The sequence below is a fragment of the Myxocyprinus asiaticus genome, chromosome 16 (genome assembly GCF_019703515.2).
Source record: "Myxocyprinus asiaticus isolate MX2 ecotype Aquarium Trade chromosome 16, UBuf_Myxa_2, whole genome shotgun sequence".
Lineage (NCBI taxonomy): Eukaryota > Metazoa > Chordata > Actinopteri > Cypriniformes > Catostomidae > Myxocyprinus > Myxocyprinus asiaticus.
In genome coordinates this window covers 2204084-2223298 of record NC_059359.1, presented here as the reverse complement: position 1 = coordinate 2223298, position 19215 = coordinate 2204084, and the positions used below count along the sequence as shown (strand labels likewise).

Genomic DNA, 19215 nt, shown 5'->3' with positions numbered 1-19215 from the left:
TGAATTGCAGTATTTTGTTTTAAATATAATATTTCTTAACAAATGTATTTAGTATTTAAATTGTAAAGTATTTATACATAATGTTAGTATTGTATTACCTCTAGTTTGTGCTGGTTAAAAAATATTAAATTGCAGTATTTTTAGATAATATTTCTGAAAATAATAATGAAAAAAAATTAACACTAAAGTATTTAGTATTTAAATTGTAAAGTATTTATACATAATGTTGGTATTTATTGTATTGTCATTCATTTGTGCTGGTTAAAAACACTGAATTGCAGTATTTTTATATAATATTTTTAAATAATAAAAAATAAAACAAACAAAAAAGTGTTTAGTATTTGAATTGTAAAGTATTTATTCATCATGGTAGTATTTATTGTATTGGCTTTAGTTTGTGATGGTTAAAAAACATTGAATTACAGTATTTTGAGTATAATATTTCTTACAATAATAATAAAAAACAAATACAAAAATATTTAGCATTTAAATTAGGTATTTACACATCATGGTAGTATTTATTGTATAAGTTTTTGCTGGTTAAAAACATTAAATTGCAGTATTTTTATATAATATTTCTGAAAATAATAATGAAAAAGAAAATGAATAAACACAAAAGTATTTAGTATTTTAATTATAAAGTATTTGTAAATCATGGTAGTATTTAATGTATTGCCTTTAGTTTGTGCTTGTTAAAAAAACATTGAATTGCAGTATTTTATATATAATATTTCTTATAATTAAATAAAACAAAACCACAAGTATTTAGTATTTACATTGTAATGTATTTAAACATCATGGTAGTATTTATTGTATTGCTTTTAGTTTTTTCTAGTAAAAAAAAAATCATTGCCGTTTTAAACAAATATATTTATTAAAATAATAATAATACTAAAATACACAAAAGTATTTCGTATTTAAAATGTAAAGTATTTATATATCATATTTGTATTTATTGAATTGACTTTAGTTTGTGCTTAAAAACATTGAACTGCAGTATCTTCAATATAATATTTCTTAAAATAATAATAAACAAACACAGAATTATTTTGTATTTAAATTGTAAAGTATTTATACATCATGTTAGTATTTAATGTATTACCTTTAGTTTGTGCTTTTTAAAATCATTGAATTGCAGTATTTTTAATATAAAATGTCTTATAATAAAATTAAAAAAACACAGATATTTAGTATTTAAATTGTAATGTATTTAAACATCATGGTAGTATTTATTTTATTGTTTTTAGTTTTTTTCTAGTAAAAAAATCATTGCAGTTAAAAAATATATATTTATTAAAATAATAATAATACAAAAATACACAAAAGTATTTCGTATTTAAAATGTAAGTTATTTATGTTATTTATTGCCTTTAGTTTATGTTGATTTAAAAAGAAAAACATTGAATTACAGTACTTTTTTATAAAATATTTCATAAAATAATAATACAATAAAAAGCACAAAAGTAAAACGTCTGGATGCATTACAGTATTTTTTTTTTTACTTTTGTGCTTTTTATATATGAAATATTCTGTAATTAAAAGTTTTTATTGTTATTATTATTTAAACCAGTTTAAACTAAAGGCAATTCAATAAATACTATCATAATGTATCAACACTTTAGAATTTAAATAATATGTTGTTGTTTTGCATTACGGTTATGAGAATTAGGGAGATAGATGTTCTTAAAGGTGCTGTAAGTGATTTTTTTTAAATGACATGCAGAAAACGTCCCTATTTCATGTCAGATATCACTGAAATAGGTGCCATGAAATATCACACCTGTCTCTGAAACAGCCCTAGGCTCAGTAAACAGTACCAAAAACATAGGTAAAAGATGTTAGCGGGCCGTGGTCAGATCGTTTATTTAGCCAATCAGAAGACTTTCTTCCTGTCAATCATTGGGCACGCGCACAAGGGCAGCCCATATATGCTTGTATTAGTGCCGGTACGGTGTACTGCTCCAACAAAACGTAATTTGTATTTCTTTCTTTTACATCCGTCTCTCTTTGCAAGGTTCCCCTCCGCCTGCAGCCCAAAAAGAGCAGACCTCACAAAGTTCACAATCCCAGAGTCGATCCCGGTCTCACGAGCCAGAGGGCCATGCCCACCAGCGACGCTCGCAGGTCATGGCGGACCACTGCATAGCTCTGGACCCACGCACGCGAAACGGGCCCCAGTTCATCAAATCCCCCAAAGGGACGTCAAAAGGAGCAGGTACCAACCAGTCAGTGGCCAACGGAGGAGGCAAGATGAGCAAGTGCCATGGCTACTATCCGCCCATGCATGGCGTGCATGCCCCGGGCAGCCACGGGGGTCAGGATGTGTATCACCTACTTCAGCAGAGCCATTCACAACCAGGTCATCAACACCCTCTCCAACACAGCCACAGTAAGAGATTGAGGGCCAAAGCCAGGGAACAGGCCATGTCGCCTTCCAAACAACCCTCACCCAACAGCCCGCAGGCGCTTGAGCGCGAGCAATCCCCTGGCATCCTTTCGGGCAGTGCCGCAGGCTTTGTGGTGCCAGTCGCCCAGCGGCACGAGCACCACCATCACCATGAACATCACCATCATCACCACTACCATCACTACCATCAGACATGACTTCCTGTAACACATCGCCCTGCTCACTGAAGGACTGCAGCAGAACGAGCTGAGCAGCCTTTCAGATGTGGTATTGTGTGGCAACGTCTCTACAAATATTTTCTACTATATGTGGATCTCAGGTGAATGGTGCTGCTTTGTAGCTTTTCTGAAAAAGGCTATTTCTCCATTAGGAGACCTGCCGTGGACTGAAGGTCTCCCACTCTTACTATAGAGGAAATATCACCACTGCCAGTTTTAATGCTAAAATATCTTCCTATATGTTTAAAAATAATAACTATATGAATATAAACATTTTACTGTATGATTATACTGCATATGCATATTTATCATGATTTATACATATGCATCTATGTTCTTGCTTTTTATATATATTTTAATAAAATTCTTAATATCTAGTGCATTAAGTATCCTTCTTTCCTTTTCTCAATTAAAAGACTGAATACACTAACTTTGGTCAAAAATCAGGATTACACGAGGCAAATTCCTCATTAGAATTGAATCAAAGCAAAAAGCGCTATACAAATCTGTCAACTTAAAAAAAACTTTGAAAATCCCTGACTTATAACACATTGTACACACTCATTTGTCGCAGAAATTGTGACTGAGCGAATCAGTGAATTAATTTAATTGGTCACTCACTGCAATGACTCAAAATCCCCACTAATAAACTGTAACCTTTATTGTAAGGCGCATCCATTTAACCACACACCCTCTTTCCAAACCCCGCCTTCCAAAGACATGCCAGCCAATCCGATGTCAGCAAACGTGAATGCGCAAAATGACTGACAGGAAGAGGGCGTTTCTGATTGGCAAAAAAGCGCGGGCCGCTCCCTTGCACTGACTGTCACAGAGATGTGTGATTTGTAATGTCATCTATTTCAGTGATATCTGTCAGGTAGTGTGGCTTTGGTGTCTCCTTCAATGCAAGTTTTTGGGATTTTTGACTCGTTTCATCATTTGCCAAGCAAACCTCGTATGTTTGATTGCTTAGAAAAGTAAACGCACAATCAGGTAGTCTTTCTTGTCTGTAGCACAAACGGTGCGGGTCAAGTTAGGTGCCGAAATTTAATATTTATGTTAGAGGTTTGTTCAAATGAGCCATTCGCTTACAGCACCTTTAAAGCTTTGGGCCTCGTTTCCCAAAAACATCGTAAGCCTAAGTAGATCGTACAATCCATTTTACGATTCATCTTAGTTTTGTGGCCCGTTTCCCAAAAGCATCATAACTTAAGTAGTACTTGAAAATGCTCGTAAATTAACGAGTGCTCTGGAGTAATCGTACAGCGCTAAGAGCATCATAGGACACAGACTTATGCAGACACCTGCAGGACAATCGTAAAATTACAGCTAATACAATTTAAATATCTATAGCTACACTTTATGCTCATTTAATATCAGTATACATACGTTTTATTTTATTATGAACCACGTTATATTCAATTAATACTTGTTGTGATTAGCAGGACCATACAGTTACGCACAAATATAATGAAGTTGCAATGACGAGCAGCACTATACGATCACATTTCAGCACTTCCCGTTTATGGACAGTGTAACAGGTAAGGATGGGCAAGGAGGAGGCGGGAACCGGCTGAGCAGTCAATGAAACTTTTAATGACATAAATCAACTTAAACACACAGACACACACACACAGCGGCCGTGTGTCTCTCTGTCTAACTGGCGCCTCCGGCTCGTCTTTATCCCCCTCCCAGCTGATTAGGACAATTCAGCATCGGGCGTGCATCCTCACGCCCCGGCCACGCCCTCCTCCTCGTAACAATCCTCCACCACCCGATTCAGGCTGGGAAAACCTCCGGTGTGACGTACTCCCCTCCCCTCCCTTCCTGGGGGGGAGGTGTTGCCCTTCTGGCCGTCCTTCTGCCGGCAGGTCTTCCCCACCTCTTTGGAGCCCTGGAAGAGATGAGGGGAGGGAGAGGGACAGAGAGAGAGAAAACTCGCTCGCCGGTCTCCGGACACGCCGTCGCCTGGTCCTCAGCCACTCCTCCGCTCTCTGGCGGACAACAGCCGCTCCTCCCCTGGCGGATGGCAGCGAGTCCTCCGACCCCTGGCGGATGGAATGGCTCCTCCCCTTCCTGGCGGATGGCAGCGGTTCCTCCGACTCCCGGCAGCCGGCAGCGACTCCTCTGTCCCCTGGCAGACGACAGCGCATCCCTCCTCCTTACCGGGTTTTGGCACCAATGTAATGGGTAAGGATTGGCAAGGAGGAGGCGGGAACCGGCTGAGCAGTCAATGAAAATTTTAATGACATAAATCATCTTAAAACAACTTAAACACACTGACACACACTGTGGCAGCATGTGTCTCTCTCTCTCAAACTGGTGCCTCTGGCTCATCTTTATCCCCCTCTCGGCTGATTGGCGTCCTCACGGCCTGGCCACGCCCTCCTTCTCATCACAGACAGCAACTGTCTTAAGAAGCACATTAAGCGAATCCTCACACGTTCATCTTAAGTGCTGTTTTGGGAAACGCACGTAAAAAATAACAAAAGTTCGTAAAAATCGCTTGGAGAAAACGCTCTTAATCGCTAAGATGGAACGTTATTGGGAAACGAGTCCCTGGTCTAGTCATAAACGAGACATACATGCGGTGTATTCAGCGTACTCCAGTGACATCGTGTGGTGACACTAGAGAATTACACTTTTCTAACACTGGTCCACAAATGGGGGTGAAATCTCCAAAAGAAGGCGGAGTTGCTTTAGAATGGGCGGGATTACACCGAAAGGGGGTTGTGCCAACTTTAAATAGGGGTGTCACTTATACACTATTAAGGGAGATGGGCCCCGCCCCTTTTTGCTATATCCTTCTCAACAATTTGTCTATACATTTTATTTATTTTTTTAAAGTTAAAAGTTTTAAATACGATTTTAGGTGGCAGATTTAGATTTTATAATCCATAAAACTTGCATCTTCTTTTTTTTTTTTTTTTTGGTCTATTAGCAATGGTTAAATAGAATTATATTTATTTTATAAAAGTTAATACATGGTAACTGAAAACTTTGAAATGTTGACCACGACTTTTATTTACTGACACATGTTGCTGTTTTGTCTCCATACATATTTAGGCTTTGTTGTTTACAACAACTAAGTTTGTTTGTATATTTGTTGTTGTATTTAGTTCAGATGTGTCATATTAGCAGACTGTATAATTGGTAATAACGCGCTTTTGAGCGCAGTCCCGTGAGGATTTAATCGGGGGGCAAATAAGGACCCCGACCGCGCCACACAATGACACCCGTGAAAAGCGAGGGGAGGGTCGGCCGAATGCAAATGTGCCCGCTTTGTGCTGCTCAAGAGACCCTCCTCTGCCATTGACAACTGCCTATTTCAGTTCGGAGTGGGGTGGAAGTGGTAAAATAATGCAAGTAAAGCGTTGCCACTTTCACACGGTTACCCACATTCCTTGATTTGCGCAAAAGCGCGCAGCGCAACAGGGACGCTGACGCGACCCAAAACACAAGGTAGGAACCACCATACTTAATTTTGGCACTTGACATTTTGTAACTCAACTTGCAGGGCAGAAACGATGTGCAATAGTGCATGCATAGATTTTATTGACAGCTGAAATAGTAATGTCAAACGTATTTTATGATACATATTCTCTGGAGAGAAAATATAGGTTGTATATATGTAGATTGGGGGGTTATAATTAGTAATAAATGTCTGTCGATAACTGGCTATTTTGAGATTAACTTTACCCAAATGGACAATTAACAGCAGCCTAATGGTCATTCCATCTGGTCAATTAAGGATGTCTGAGGTGAGTTCGTAGAAATATAATCTTTTTGTCTAGTTGGTTTCACAAATGTGTGAAAAACAGCATTTAAATAAATAAATACATTTATTGACTATACAAATGCCATGTGGTGTAACATCAAGTAAATGGTATTCAAATACTTTAAAATACTAAAACTGAACACATGAGATTGCACGCAGCTTACTCAGTATTTTCATTAAAAAAAATATATATATATATGTTTTTACAAATATCATGCATTTTTGAGTCAAGAATATCAAAATGTTTTCTCAGGGTTACACCGTACAGTATGACCTAAACTAAATGTGTCTTTTCATTAAAAAAGTCAAAATATTGATGTTTAATTTAATTGATTTTTTTTTTTTTTTTTTTTTTTTTTTTTGGTCAAAATGACAAAAAATGTTTTTTAAAATATATTAATCAATTAAAAAAATATTTTTAAAATAAAGTAAATATATATATATTTAAAAAATAAGTAAATATATATATATATATAAATGATAATAAAAATATAAAAAATTCTGCACTACCCATGCCAACTTCTTTTTTTCAAGAATTTCAGCTTTTAATGAGACTTTTATTATTATTATTTTAATTTTTTTTTTTTTACTGTCTCCGGACGGTTGCACCACATGACATTTTTATTTTAAGCCCCAGAAAAAATACCAAAATGACTTTGAACTCAGTAACTGAAAACATGTTCATTACAGAACAGGTTTATTCAAATAATTGTTTTGTGTTAATTGGATGTTTAATGTACTTTTTGAATAATTTAATAGATCTGGACCACAAAACGAGTGTCACGTCATTGACCCAAGTTCCAAAATATGCAGATGTCATTATCGGGTAAATATATGCATTGTATCAGCTATTGGCCTGCCTGTTCTCTAGATTTTGGCTATATCGGTCAACCACTAGATATGGTCACTTGTTATGATGATGTCATTAGACTACACTCATTCCCAGAACACTTTTGCAAGAGATGTTCCACTGATGTCTTCTCTTGCTCATATAGAGACACTTGCACTACTTTGCACGACTCAGCCTTTCTTTGGAAAGTGTGATTATCTGCAGCTCAGACTTGCATTCACACACATGCATGAGAAAAGACCTGCGACACAATAGAGACGCTGGGAGTTTGTCTGCATGCTTTTTAATTGTTGAAGGGAAAATTAGAAAGAAAAAGAACAGCTTAGGTAGTACAATACATGCATCTGCTGTTGCCTCTTTTAAACAAAACAATTCATTGTACAGCAACAGCACTAATGTACTTAAAACCTGTTGTATTGGGACCAAAGCCAAACTTTTGCATTTGTTTGAGTCGTTTAATCGCAGAGGCAATCACGCAGATGATTCGTTAAGGTCGAAGTTTTCAACTTGTGAGCAAAAGCTCAGTTGCATCTGTATATTTTTATTGGGGCTCATTGCATTGATATCAAAGCAAACTCAAAGAGTAAGTTGAACAATTGCCTCATTCTGCCCGAGTGCACGGCCCCTCTACCCCCATTGCCATCCCCAGTTTCCACTTGATTGAGCTCCAAGCCTCTTGAGTTGAATCCGTCAGGAAAATGGTTCACTAATTTTGAGACAGGACTGCCAAACAAAACAGGGCAACTTGTCTTTCCATACTAATTTGAGTATGATTGAATAAGGAATAATTTTCCCTCACCTCTCTATCTTGATCAATGTATTTGAAGAGTGTCAGGAGTTTGTAGGATGAATAAAATTAGACTCGACAGGGCAAAGAAAGGGCATTTCTGTGTAAATGTAGAGGCATTTGTCCTTGTTTGCTGAGGCTTGGCCTGTTGGGTTTCTACTATGCAAAATAAAAGTCACCTGACAGCTTTGACTGACTGCAATGTTTCATTTTAAACACAATTATTAATTATGTCTAGTGGTCGACCGGTATGTGTTTTCAGTGGCTGATATCAACATCAGGAGATCAGTGAGGCTGATGACTAATATAATACCCAAACAGTGGTCACAAAACTACACTTAAAAAGAAATGAATAACTTTGCATTATACATAATGTGTTATTTATTTGAAAGAAAAAGAGCATGAGTACACTATTCATACAAAACATTTGGAACACATATATAATTAATGCAATGAGTTGACTCAATTTATCCACTAGTTTGTTAAAAAATGTATTAATTGGTTAAAAATCAATTTAAACTTTTTATTTAAAAGATCTCAAACACGTGAAAAATTTGCATTATTCATTGACAAGGATGTTGCTTTTTTAAAGACCAAACTATACTGATGAAATGCATGTGCAGTCATTTCTTTATATATATATATATATATATATATATATAGTGTGTGTGTGTACAGTATATAAATACAGTATATACACAAACAATATGTATATATATATACTGTATTTATATATACAGTGTATATAAATTTTTTCAGTATATACAGTATACAAACATATATATATATATATATATGCATGAATAAATATGTATAAATACAATATATATATATATACATACTGTATTTATGTGTGCATATATATTGATAGTATGTTTGTATATTGTATATACTGAAAAAATATATATACACTGTTTATATATAAATACAGTATATATATATACATATTGTTTGTGTACATACTGTATTGTTTGCGTATATGTGTGTGTGTGTGTGTGTGTGTGTATATATATATATATATATATATACAGTATATAAACACAGTATATATATATATATACATATGTATATACATATTGTTTGTGTACATACTGTATTGTTTGTGTATATATATATATATATATATATATATATATATATATATATATATATATATATACAGTATATAAACACAGTATATATATATATATATATATATATATACATATTGTTTGTGTACATACTGTATTGTTTGTGTATATGTGTGTATATATATATACAGTATATAAACACAGTATATATATATATATATATACATATATGTATATATATGTACATACATATGTATATGTACATATTGTTTGTGTACATACTATATTATTTATATATATATATATATATATATATATACACGGTATATAAATACAGTATGTACATAAACAATATGTATATATATATATATATATATATATATATATATATATATATATATATATATGCACAATATAAATATATTTGTATATATATATACATACTGTATTTTTGTGTGCATATATAAATATATATAGTATGTTTGTATACTGTATATACTGAAAAAAATATATATATACACTATATATATAAATACAATATATATATATATATATATATATATATATATATATATATTGTGCATAAGTATATATGTATAAAAACAGTATACATATATACACATATATATATATATATATATATATATATATATATATATATATATATATATAGACAGTATGTGTGTGTGTGTATATATATATATATATATATATATATATATATATATATATTGTATTTATGTACTGTATATCTGTTTCAGTTATGACATAATTTCTTCCAAACCTGTTAAATTCAGTAACTATGCTAAGTAAATAAGATTCCAAGAATGGCCAAAACAGAATCAATTTTTCACTGTTTTCGCAAGTTTTCCACCAAACACTGTGCAGATTCCCTGTTTCTTCAAGCAGTTGCTTAGCAATGTGCAGTTAGAAGAGGATGAGGTGCAGTGAGACGCTCCCTCCCACCTCCTCTTGATCTTCCTCTGGCCACTGCAACCAGAATACTGATCAGAGTAGATCAGCGGAAAATATTAAACACACAAATAACTGCTCATCCTCGCTTATACGAACCATTACGAAAGGATGGTGTCCGTCTTTTTGTTCCTCATATTTTCTCTCAGATGTCCTGGAATGTTAAAACGCTTGGGAAAATGTTAATGGGGTGTTAATTTGCTGCCACAGAGCTCTTCCTGAACTGTAATTCTTTCTTTTTTGACCACTAGAGATCACTAGAGGTGTGTCGGTTTGGTTGTGGTTCAGTCCGTTGAAACTGGAACTTTCTCTATAATTTATAACGTCCCTCAGTGTCACTTGTAGTATTCCAAAATAAATCATCAAGGGAGGAGTTTTGCAGAAATGCATCGAGCACTAAAACAGCTTAAGACTGAACTGTACTGCTTTCAAAGGTCTGATATCTTCAGAGATTCTAACTGGAATTTAAACAGGAAATAGTCATTACGCAGATAACTGTACCAAACATCTTGTTTACGTAAAATAATCCCCTATGCAACAGTGTGCTACTAATGTTGGTTTTTTACAGTTTTGTTTGCTTTTGTTCAGTTTGTTGAACAATTTGTTTTTAGTATGTATAAGAATCGCAAATAAGATTTCAGAGCTTTTGCAGAGGGGAAGATTACAAGTTAATAACAGCTTAAATTTTGATCTGTTCCTCGCACAAAGCTATCATGTGACTTCAGAAGACTTGGAATTGAGCGCTTGAGTCATATAGTGTATACTATGAAGTGTTGTTATATGGAAAAGAGCTACGTGAATATTCTTTCTCCTTTTGTTTTCTGAAAAACAACATGAGGGGGAGTAAATTATGACAGAACTTTTAACTTTTGGTTGAACTCTTTCTTTAAAGGCTATATGAAATTAAATTTGAAATGCTAAATGTAATAAATATGCTATATAACCATTGTAATCTTGACGAGTAATAAAGCATACGGATTATGATTTTGGTTGATTATTTATTGTATGTGGGGTTGTCGCATTTGTTGTACTGCTCTTGTCACTGTCTTGAACTTTTTTTGAGATATATGTCATCCTCTGGAGACGAGGATAATTAACACAATGAAAACAGGAAGTACCTCGCCCACGTGCTGAATCTCTCTCTCTCCCCATGGAGGTTCATTTGCTCTGTCTTGCCTTTATGTTGTGATGCAGGAGAAACTCATGGGAGCGTGTTGTGTCGCATGTCTCAGACCCATTTCTGCAGCTTTACTGGAAACGATGTGATGTGTACTGGCTGGTTTCCTGAAAAACACTTCAATTATGTCTCTACTTGCACAAGTGGAATTGTAATATCCTTTGGTGGATTTAGATATTTCACAATTGGGCTGTAACATGAACAAATTGAAAGGGGGCAATTTAGTTTCCTAAGATATTACTAGTAAAATTATAGTTACAGAATATGGTCAAATACCTCAAATATTGTTATGTTATTTATATATATATATATAAAATGTTTTTTTTTTTAAGCTATATTTATCTTTTTTTTTTCAAGCAGCATGAAGGAGTGGTAAATTTGGTAGAATCTAGACTAAAATTCAAATGAATTGTGAGCTTCTATAGTTATAGTGTCCTATCACTGAGTATCCTAGTATCCGATGTTGTAGGGTTGGGAACCATTTTTTGAAAAATACCGGAATCCAATAATTTTTATGACTTCGGTTCTGTTAACAGTTCTCAAACGCACATTCTGTCACAGATGCAGACACAACACTGTGCTAAAATACTCTGACGGTGCAATTCTTTTGGAAATTTCCTGAATTACCATTCAGCGGCACTACAACACCGCTACTGAATCAGCAGTGTGAATCATACAGTGCGATCAGTGTAGTCCGATTCCAGGACGAATGACTCTTATGAGCCGATTCTTTGAATATTTAGCACAAAACACACAGCATGACCAGTGTAGTTCGATTCCAGAATGAATGACTCTTTTGAATCTTTAGCGCGAAACACACAGCGTGACCAGTGTAGTCCGATTCCAGAACGAATGACTCTTATGAGCCGGTTCTTTTGAATCTTTAGCGCGAAATACACAACGTGACCAGTGTAGTCCGATTCTAGAACAAATGACTCTTATGAGCCGGTTCTTTTGAATCTTTAGTGCGAAACACACAGCATGACCAGTGTAGTTCGATTCCAGAATGAATGACTCTTTTTAATCTTTAGCGCGAAACACACAACGTGACCAGTGTAGTCCGATTCTAGAACAAATGACTCTTATGAGCCGGTTCTTTTGAATATTTAGCATGAAACACACAGCGCGACCAGTGTAGTCCGATTCCCGAATAAATGACTCTTATGAGCCGGTTCTTTTGAATCTTTAGCGCGAAACACACAGCGTGACCAGTGTAGTCCGATTCTAGAACAAATGACTCTTATGAGCCGGTTCTTTTGAATATTTAGCATGAAACACACAGCGCGACCAGTGTAGTCCGATTCCCGAATAAATGACTCTTATGAGCCGGTTCTTTTGAATCTTTAGCGTGAAACACACAGCGTGACCAGTGTAGTCCGATTCTAGAACAAATGACTCTTATGAGCCGGTTCTTTTGAATATTTAGCATGAAACACACAGCGCGACCAGTGTAGTCCGATTCCCGAATAAATGACTCTTATGAGCCGGTTCTTTTGAATCTTTAGCGCGAAACACACAGCGTGACCAGTGTAGTCCGATTCTAGAACAAATGACTCTTATGAGCCGGTTCTTTTGAATCTTTAGTGCGAAACACACAGCACGACCAGTGTAGTCCGATTCCAGAATGAATGACTCTTATGAGCCGGTTCTTTTGAATCTTTAGTGCAAAACACACAGCACGACCAGTGTAGTCCGATTCCAGAACGAATGACTCTTATGAGCCGGTTCTTTTGAATCTTTAGTGCAAAACACACAGCACGACCAGTGTAGTCCGATTCCAGAATGAATGACTCTTATGAGCCGGTTCTTTTGAATCTTTAGTGCAAAACACACAGCACGACCAGTGTAGTCCGATTCCAGAATGAATGACTCTTATGAGCCAGTTCTTTTGAATCTTTAGTGCAAAACACACAGCACGACCAGTGTAGTCCGATTCCAGAACGAATGACTCTTATGAGCCGGTTCTTTTGAATCTTTAGCGTGAAACACACAGCGTGACCAGTGTAGTCCGATTCCAGAATGAATGACTCATATAAGCTGTTTTTTTGAATATTTGGCATGAAACACAGAGCATGACCGGTGTAGTCTGATTCCAGAACGAATGACTCTTATGAGCCGGTTATTTCGAGTCTTTAGTGCGAAACACACAACATGATCAGTGTAGTCCGATTCCAGAATGAATGACTCTTATGAGCCGGTTCTTTTGAATCTTTAGCGCGAAACACACAGCATGACCAGTGTAGTTCGATTCCAGAATGAGTGACTCTCATGAGCCGGTTCTTTTGAATCTTTAGCGTGAAACACACAGCGTGACCAGTGTAGTCCGATTCCAGAATGAATAACTCTTATGAGCCGGTTCTTTTGAATCTTTAGCGCGAAACACACAGCGTGACCAGTGTAGTCCGATTCCAGAACGAAAGACTCTTATAAGCCGGTTCTTTTGAATCTTTAGTGCGAAACACACAGAGCAACCAGTGTAGTCCAATTCCAGAATGAATGACTCTTATGAGCCGGTTCTTTTGAATCTTTAGCGCGAAACACACAGCGTGACCAGTGTAGTCCGATTCCAGAACGAAAGACTCTTATAAGCCGGTTCTTTTGAATCTTTAGCGCAAAACACACAGGGCGACCACTGTAGTCCAATTCCAGAATGAATGACTCTTATGAGTTGGTTCTTTGAATATTTGGTGCGAAACACACAACGTGACCAGTGTAGTCCAATTCTAGAACAAATGACTCTTATGAGCGGGTTCTTTTGAATCTTTAGCGCAAAACACACAGCGCGACCAGTGTAGTCTGATTCCAGAATGAATGACTCTTATGAGCCGGTTCTTTTGAATCTTTAGCGCGAAACACACAGCGTGACCAGTGTAGTCCGATTCTAGAACAAATGACTCTCATGAGCCGGTTCTTTTGAATCTTTAGCGCGAAACACACAGCGTGACCAGTGTAGTCCGATTCTAGAACAAATGACTCTTATGAGCCAGTTCTTTTGAATCTTTAGCGTGAAACACACAGTGCGACCAGTGTAGTCCGATTCTAGAACAAATGACTCTTATGAGCCAGTTCTTTTGAATCTTTAGCACAAAACACACTACGTGACCAGTGTAGTCCGATTTCAGAAGGAATGACTCTTATGAGCAGGTTCTTTTGAATCTACACTGCAAAAGTACAGCGTTTTCTACCAAATCAATGACTCTTATCAGCCAGTTCTTTTTAGTGAATCAAAAACTTACTGAACAGCAAGTCATTCATTTCGTCATGTCCGAATCTAATTGAACCAATAACTGTTACCGTAAGGCTGGTGAGACTTAAATCACAGTATTTTCTGGATGGTTGTTAATATGACAATGTGTATTTAAATATTTACATGATGAGTTTTTATGTAGTCACTGGTGTTTTATAAAACAATAATGGATAAAATATCTTCACTAAAATGTCTGTGCAAACAGAACTATTAAGGAATCAGAATTGTTCAATTCCGGATGATTCCCACCCCTATTTATTTTCATAGAAATATTTTTCACATTTATAAATAACATGTCAAATTTTGTTCTCGCTAGGAATTTAACATCTGAGGAAAAGATACTTTTAATCAAATCTATGTTAAAATAACACATTTTATTGTTCCTGAACTGAAGCAAAGGTCAACAGATGAGCTTCTTTAAATTACCCCAAAACCAGCCTGACATTTTTTTTTTTTTAACAAAGACGTCCTCCCAAGATATTTACAGTCTTTCTGACATGAACATGGAAGCAAATCTCTCGACTGTCTGAAAATCACTCGATCTGTTCATTCAGCCATCAGTGACTCACTCACAGTGAATGTTTGAAAGCCTTTGGCAAGTTTGTCCCGTATAAATTCTTCCTCCATTAGCCTGTAATTTTTAACTTTTCCTCCGTTGATGAAAGACTTGGAAGTCCAGGTGTATGATGAAGACCTGCCATTAGCTTCTGTTCCTTCACTCCTTAATCGTAGCCTTTGAAAATGACATACTTCAACTTAACGCCATATTTCACCCTGTGGTCCCTTCTCAGAGACCTCATTAGAAAGAAAATTCGGTTCCTGAGATACTTTTGTCTATTAAAGGGATAGTTCGCCCAAACTCACCTTTATGTCGTTCCAAAATAACAGTATACAGGTTTGGAACGACATGAGGGTGAGTAAATAATTTCATTTTTGGGTGACCTATACCTGTAAGCTGTCGACCAGTCTATGGTCTCTCAGACAGTAGTGAAGGGTTTTATTGATATAAAGGAGGGGTCGTCTGTCTGTAGTTTTGCTCTCATCTGTCGTGCACACCTGGACGTGTTTGCTGAGTGCTTCCTGTAATCCATGTGACAATATAATCTAACATCTGCTCTCTTCTCCATGACCACAGCGGAACAATGTGTGTGTTCCACTATTTACACATTTCAGTGATATTGGGGCTAAAATATTGGCCAAGATTATTGGTCGAGCATTATTTGGCCATTTTGAGATTATAGGTAAATAACCGAGCCTAAAAGGCTTTGAGCGTGCAAAATTATTTTGTTCACTGCGGCAGACAGCATATGTTATATGTAAATAATAAATCCCAAAAAATGAATAATATTCAAAATGTTAAATATACCGTCTCCATGGGGCCTGGGGAGCTCAGTGTGTATTGACGCTGACTACCACCCCTGGAGTCGCGTGTTCGAATCCAGGGTGTGCTGAGTGACTCCAGCCAGGTCTCCTAAGCAACCAAATTGGCTCGGTTGCTAGGGAGGGTAGAGTCACATGGGGTAACCTCCTTGTGGTCATGATTAGTGGTTCTCTCTCTCAATGGGGCGTGTGGTAAGTTGTGCGTGGATTGCGGAGAGTAGCATGAGCCTCCACATGCTGTGAGTCTCCGCGGTGTCATGCACAACGAGTCACGTGATAAGATGCGCGGATTGACAGTCTCAGAAGTGGAGGCAACTGAGACTTGTCCTCCGCCACCCGGATTGAGGAGAGTAACCGCGCCAACATGAGGACCTACTAAGTAGTGGGAATTGGGCATTCCAAATTGGGAGAAAAAGGGATAAAAATAATAATAATAATAAAATAAAAAAATAAATTAAATAAATAAATAAATATATATATATATATATATATATATATATATATATATATATATTTATTGTTTATTTATTTTTATTTTTTTAAATAAATAATTGCATTTGAATGGAAGTGAATGGAGCACAAAGTGTAGCGTGACCACGGCTTTTTATGTTCCATATGTTCTATCGATAATAATGAGTGAATAATAATATGTAAAATAATTGTCTGTTTCATTTATAGAATTTTGTGAATTTCTCATTTGCTGTTGTTAAATGATATGGGTCAAAGGTGTGATCTATTAAATTAAGTTATTCAAAAATACATTAAAAATGCAATTAACACAAAATAGTTATATTTTGTAACTATAATAAAATTTTGAAGCTTAAAGTAAAAAATGTCATGTGGTGTAATCATCTGGAGACAGCTATAAGTAATGCAGAATAATTAAGTAGTGCAGAATATTTTTTTTAATAATTATTATTTCTTAAAATAAGAAGAAAACAATTTAGCTGTTCTGTAAAATATTATTAATATTTGAAAAAATTTTGTCCACCGATTTAAAAACATGTGATGTTACTAATATGCAGATTCACATTTTTTTTGTCATCTTACAAAAAATAAAATAAATAAATAAATTATAGACAGGACAAGTCTTTAGACTCTCAAGTCTGTCAAGTTAAAAAAAAAAATGTATTTATATATATATATATATATATCTGTATTTTGACATTTTATGAAAAGTCACATTTTGTTCAGGTCAAATGGAGTCACCTGGAGAAAACTTTCCAATTTAATTTTTTATTATATTTCTATTTTTTACCTTGAAATATATGTTTGAAAACATATTTAATCTAATGATTAAGTTGTGTACACTCTCATGTGTTTAAGCTGCAAGGAAACTATTTGAATACCTTTTACATAATGGTTACACTGCTTGACAAATTTAATTCATTTTTTTGTAGAAAATGCTATAAATGTTTTTCAAAGATTTATGAAACTGCACACAAAGATTATATATTTACAAACTTGTCTCGTGTTTTAAACTAGATTTAATAATATTTCAAATTCGCCTTGAATAATCTTATTTTTCAAAAACCCATTACTAGTAAGATTTACATTAATTTTTATTTCTCAAGTAAACTGTAATGGTATAAAATGAAGTAAAATCTACTTCACGAGTAAATTTAAATCAAACATTTCAGTTAATACAGTAACTTTTACTTACAAATCCAATGTACATAGTACTTAAATAAATGTTGTAAAAATTCATTAACATTTTATTGGGACATTTATCATTTAATGCACGCTGTGTAGTCTCTTAGACAACTTCATCTTGCTTTAATGGCAATTGAAACAAGATACAGGGCTGTGCACACAGACCTCAACACGCGGTGAATGGAAAGGTCATTATTTTAATCATGAATGGTTAATTTTGAGTAGAAAATTAACTTCTGACTTCACAAAACAAGACGTAACAACAAAATCAACAATAAAAACGATGTAAATAAACTTCCAAACAATGAAACCATTATTAATTATTCAAGCCCGGTTTATGCCGGGAACATCAGCTTCGAAAAATTACGTAAGATGTACCTATTTAATTACTTGTGAAATTTACTCAAATGAGCGAATAATTATGACAAGGTTTTCTACTTTAGGACTGATACATGACGATGCGTTTTTAAGATAACAAACAATCATGCATAATATTTACTTATAAGCTAGAGTATTTATTTTTACATGCTTGACTTGAGTACGAATGTAGAATTTACTTAATATTTTCAAGTTCACACTTAAACTAACTTATCCAATGTAGAAAGTACTTTATATTTTCTGCTATATTTACTCCACCACAAAATATAATTTTTTCAATATATAACCAATTTCTTATTTTTATATTTTAATTTTTTTTGTCAAGTAAAAAAATCTAAACACCCTTAAAACAATATATATTTAGATATAGCATAATCCTCACTAAATTTAGTTAGGAACTCAGATGCTGAAAGTAAGACTTAATATCACCATACATACTTCATTATAATAACTGGTTGCTTTTATCAAGATAACGTTCCATACTAAGTGCGCTCACTTACACTTTACACCCCTGCTGTGATCAAATACTATAGGCTTTCAGACCGTATGGAAGAGAGATTGTTGAAACTGATTAGATGAGCGTGTCACGCCCACTGAAGACCCTGTGATGAGGCTCTGAGACTGATTGTGATGTTTTATCATGGACTCCTCAGACAGACACGAGTGACTGATGAAACACGTGTGGTTTGTGCTGTGGTTATACAGCTGTCGCCACAGTCCAGTGCTCCCAATCACTCCGACTGAGGGTTTTAGTCTGTGGAGTCAAAGGACAGCGACAGGGGAAGAAGGTGAGTGGCTTGAGTTTATTTAGACACAAATTATAGTTTGTTCAAATGTAACATTTGACCCTGAATCTGTAGATTTAAAATGTTGTTTTATGCGCAGTGTCATATATTAAGCTTGGAAAATATTCTTTCAGATACTCTGAAGGTGTTTTTAAAGATTTCCTGTTTCAGACACATACCCAGAATTAAAGGCTTATAACTCGATGAAAAAAACAATGAGGGTCAAGTGTTTGGTTTCATTGTAAAGGAAACTTTTCAGATTGTTTAATGGTATAGATTATGATACATTCTGAGACTCTCAGCCTAAGAAACTGCTGATAAATCACACACAATTTGAGCCAAAAATTTACTTTTTTTCTTATTTTCTGATCTGACATTATATATCTCTGGGTGTCAAAAAGGTGGCTCCGAAAAACTGCTTTTGTTTTGTTAGCAATCATGTCAACTGTATCTGCCTAAAATTTTGTGTTGATACGACAAAGCAATCAAAAGTTATAGCATTACAAATATAGT

The 19215-nt window shown here is 35.1% G+C and overlaps 1 protein-coding gene across 1 annotated transcript in view; it reads left to right on the top strand.

Moving 5' to 3' along the window:
- LOC127453659 (protein naked cuticle homolog 2-like) overlaps nt 1-2999 on the top strand; it is a 64402-nt gene extending 61403 nt beyond the window's left edge. Inside the window, exon 10 of the mRNA XM_051720222.1 lies at nt 2015-2999. Coding sequence (XP_051576182.1) covers nt 2015-2604 — 590 coding nt within the window. The 3' untranslated portion in view covers nt 2605-2999. The remainder of the gene's footprint in view (nt 1-2014) is intronic.
- Nucleotides 3000-19215: the final 16216 nt, after the last annotated feature.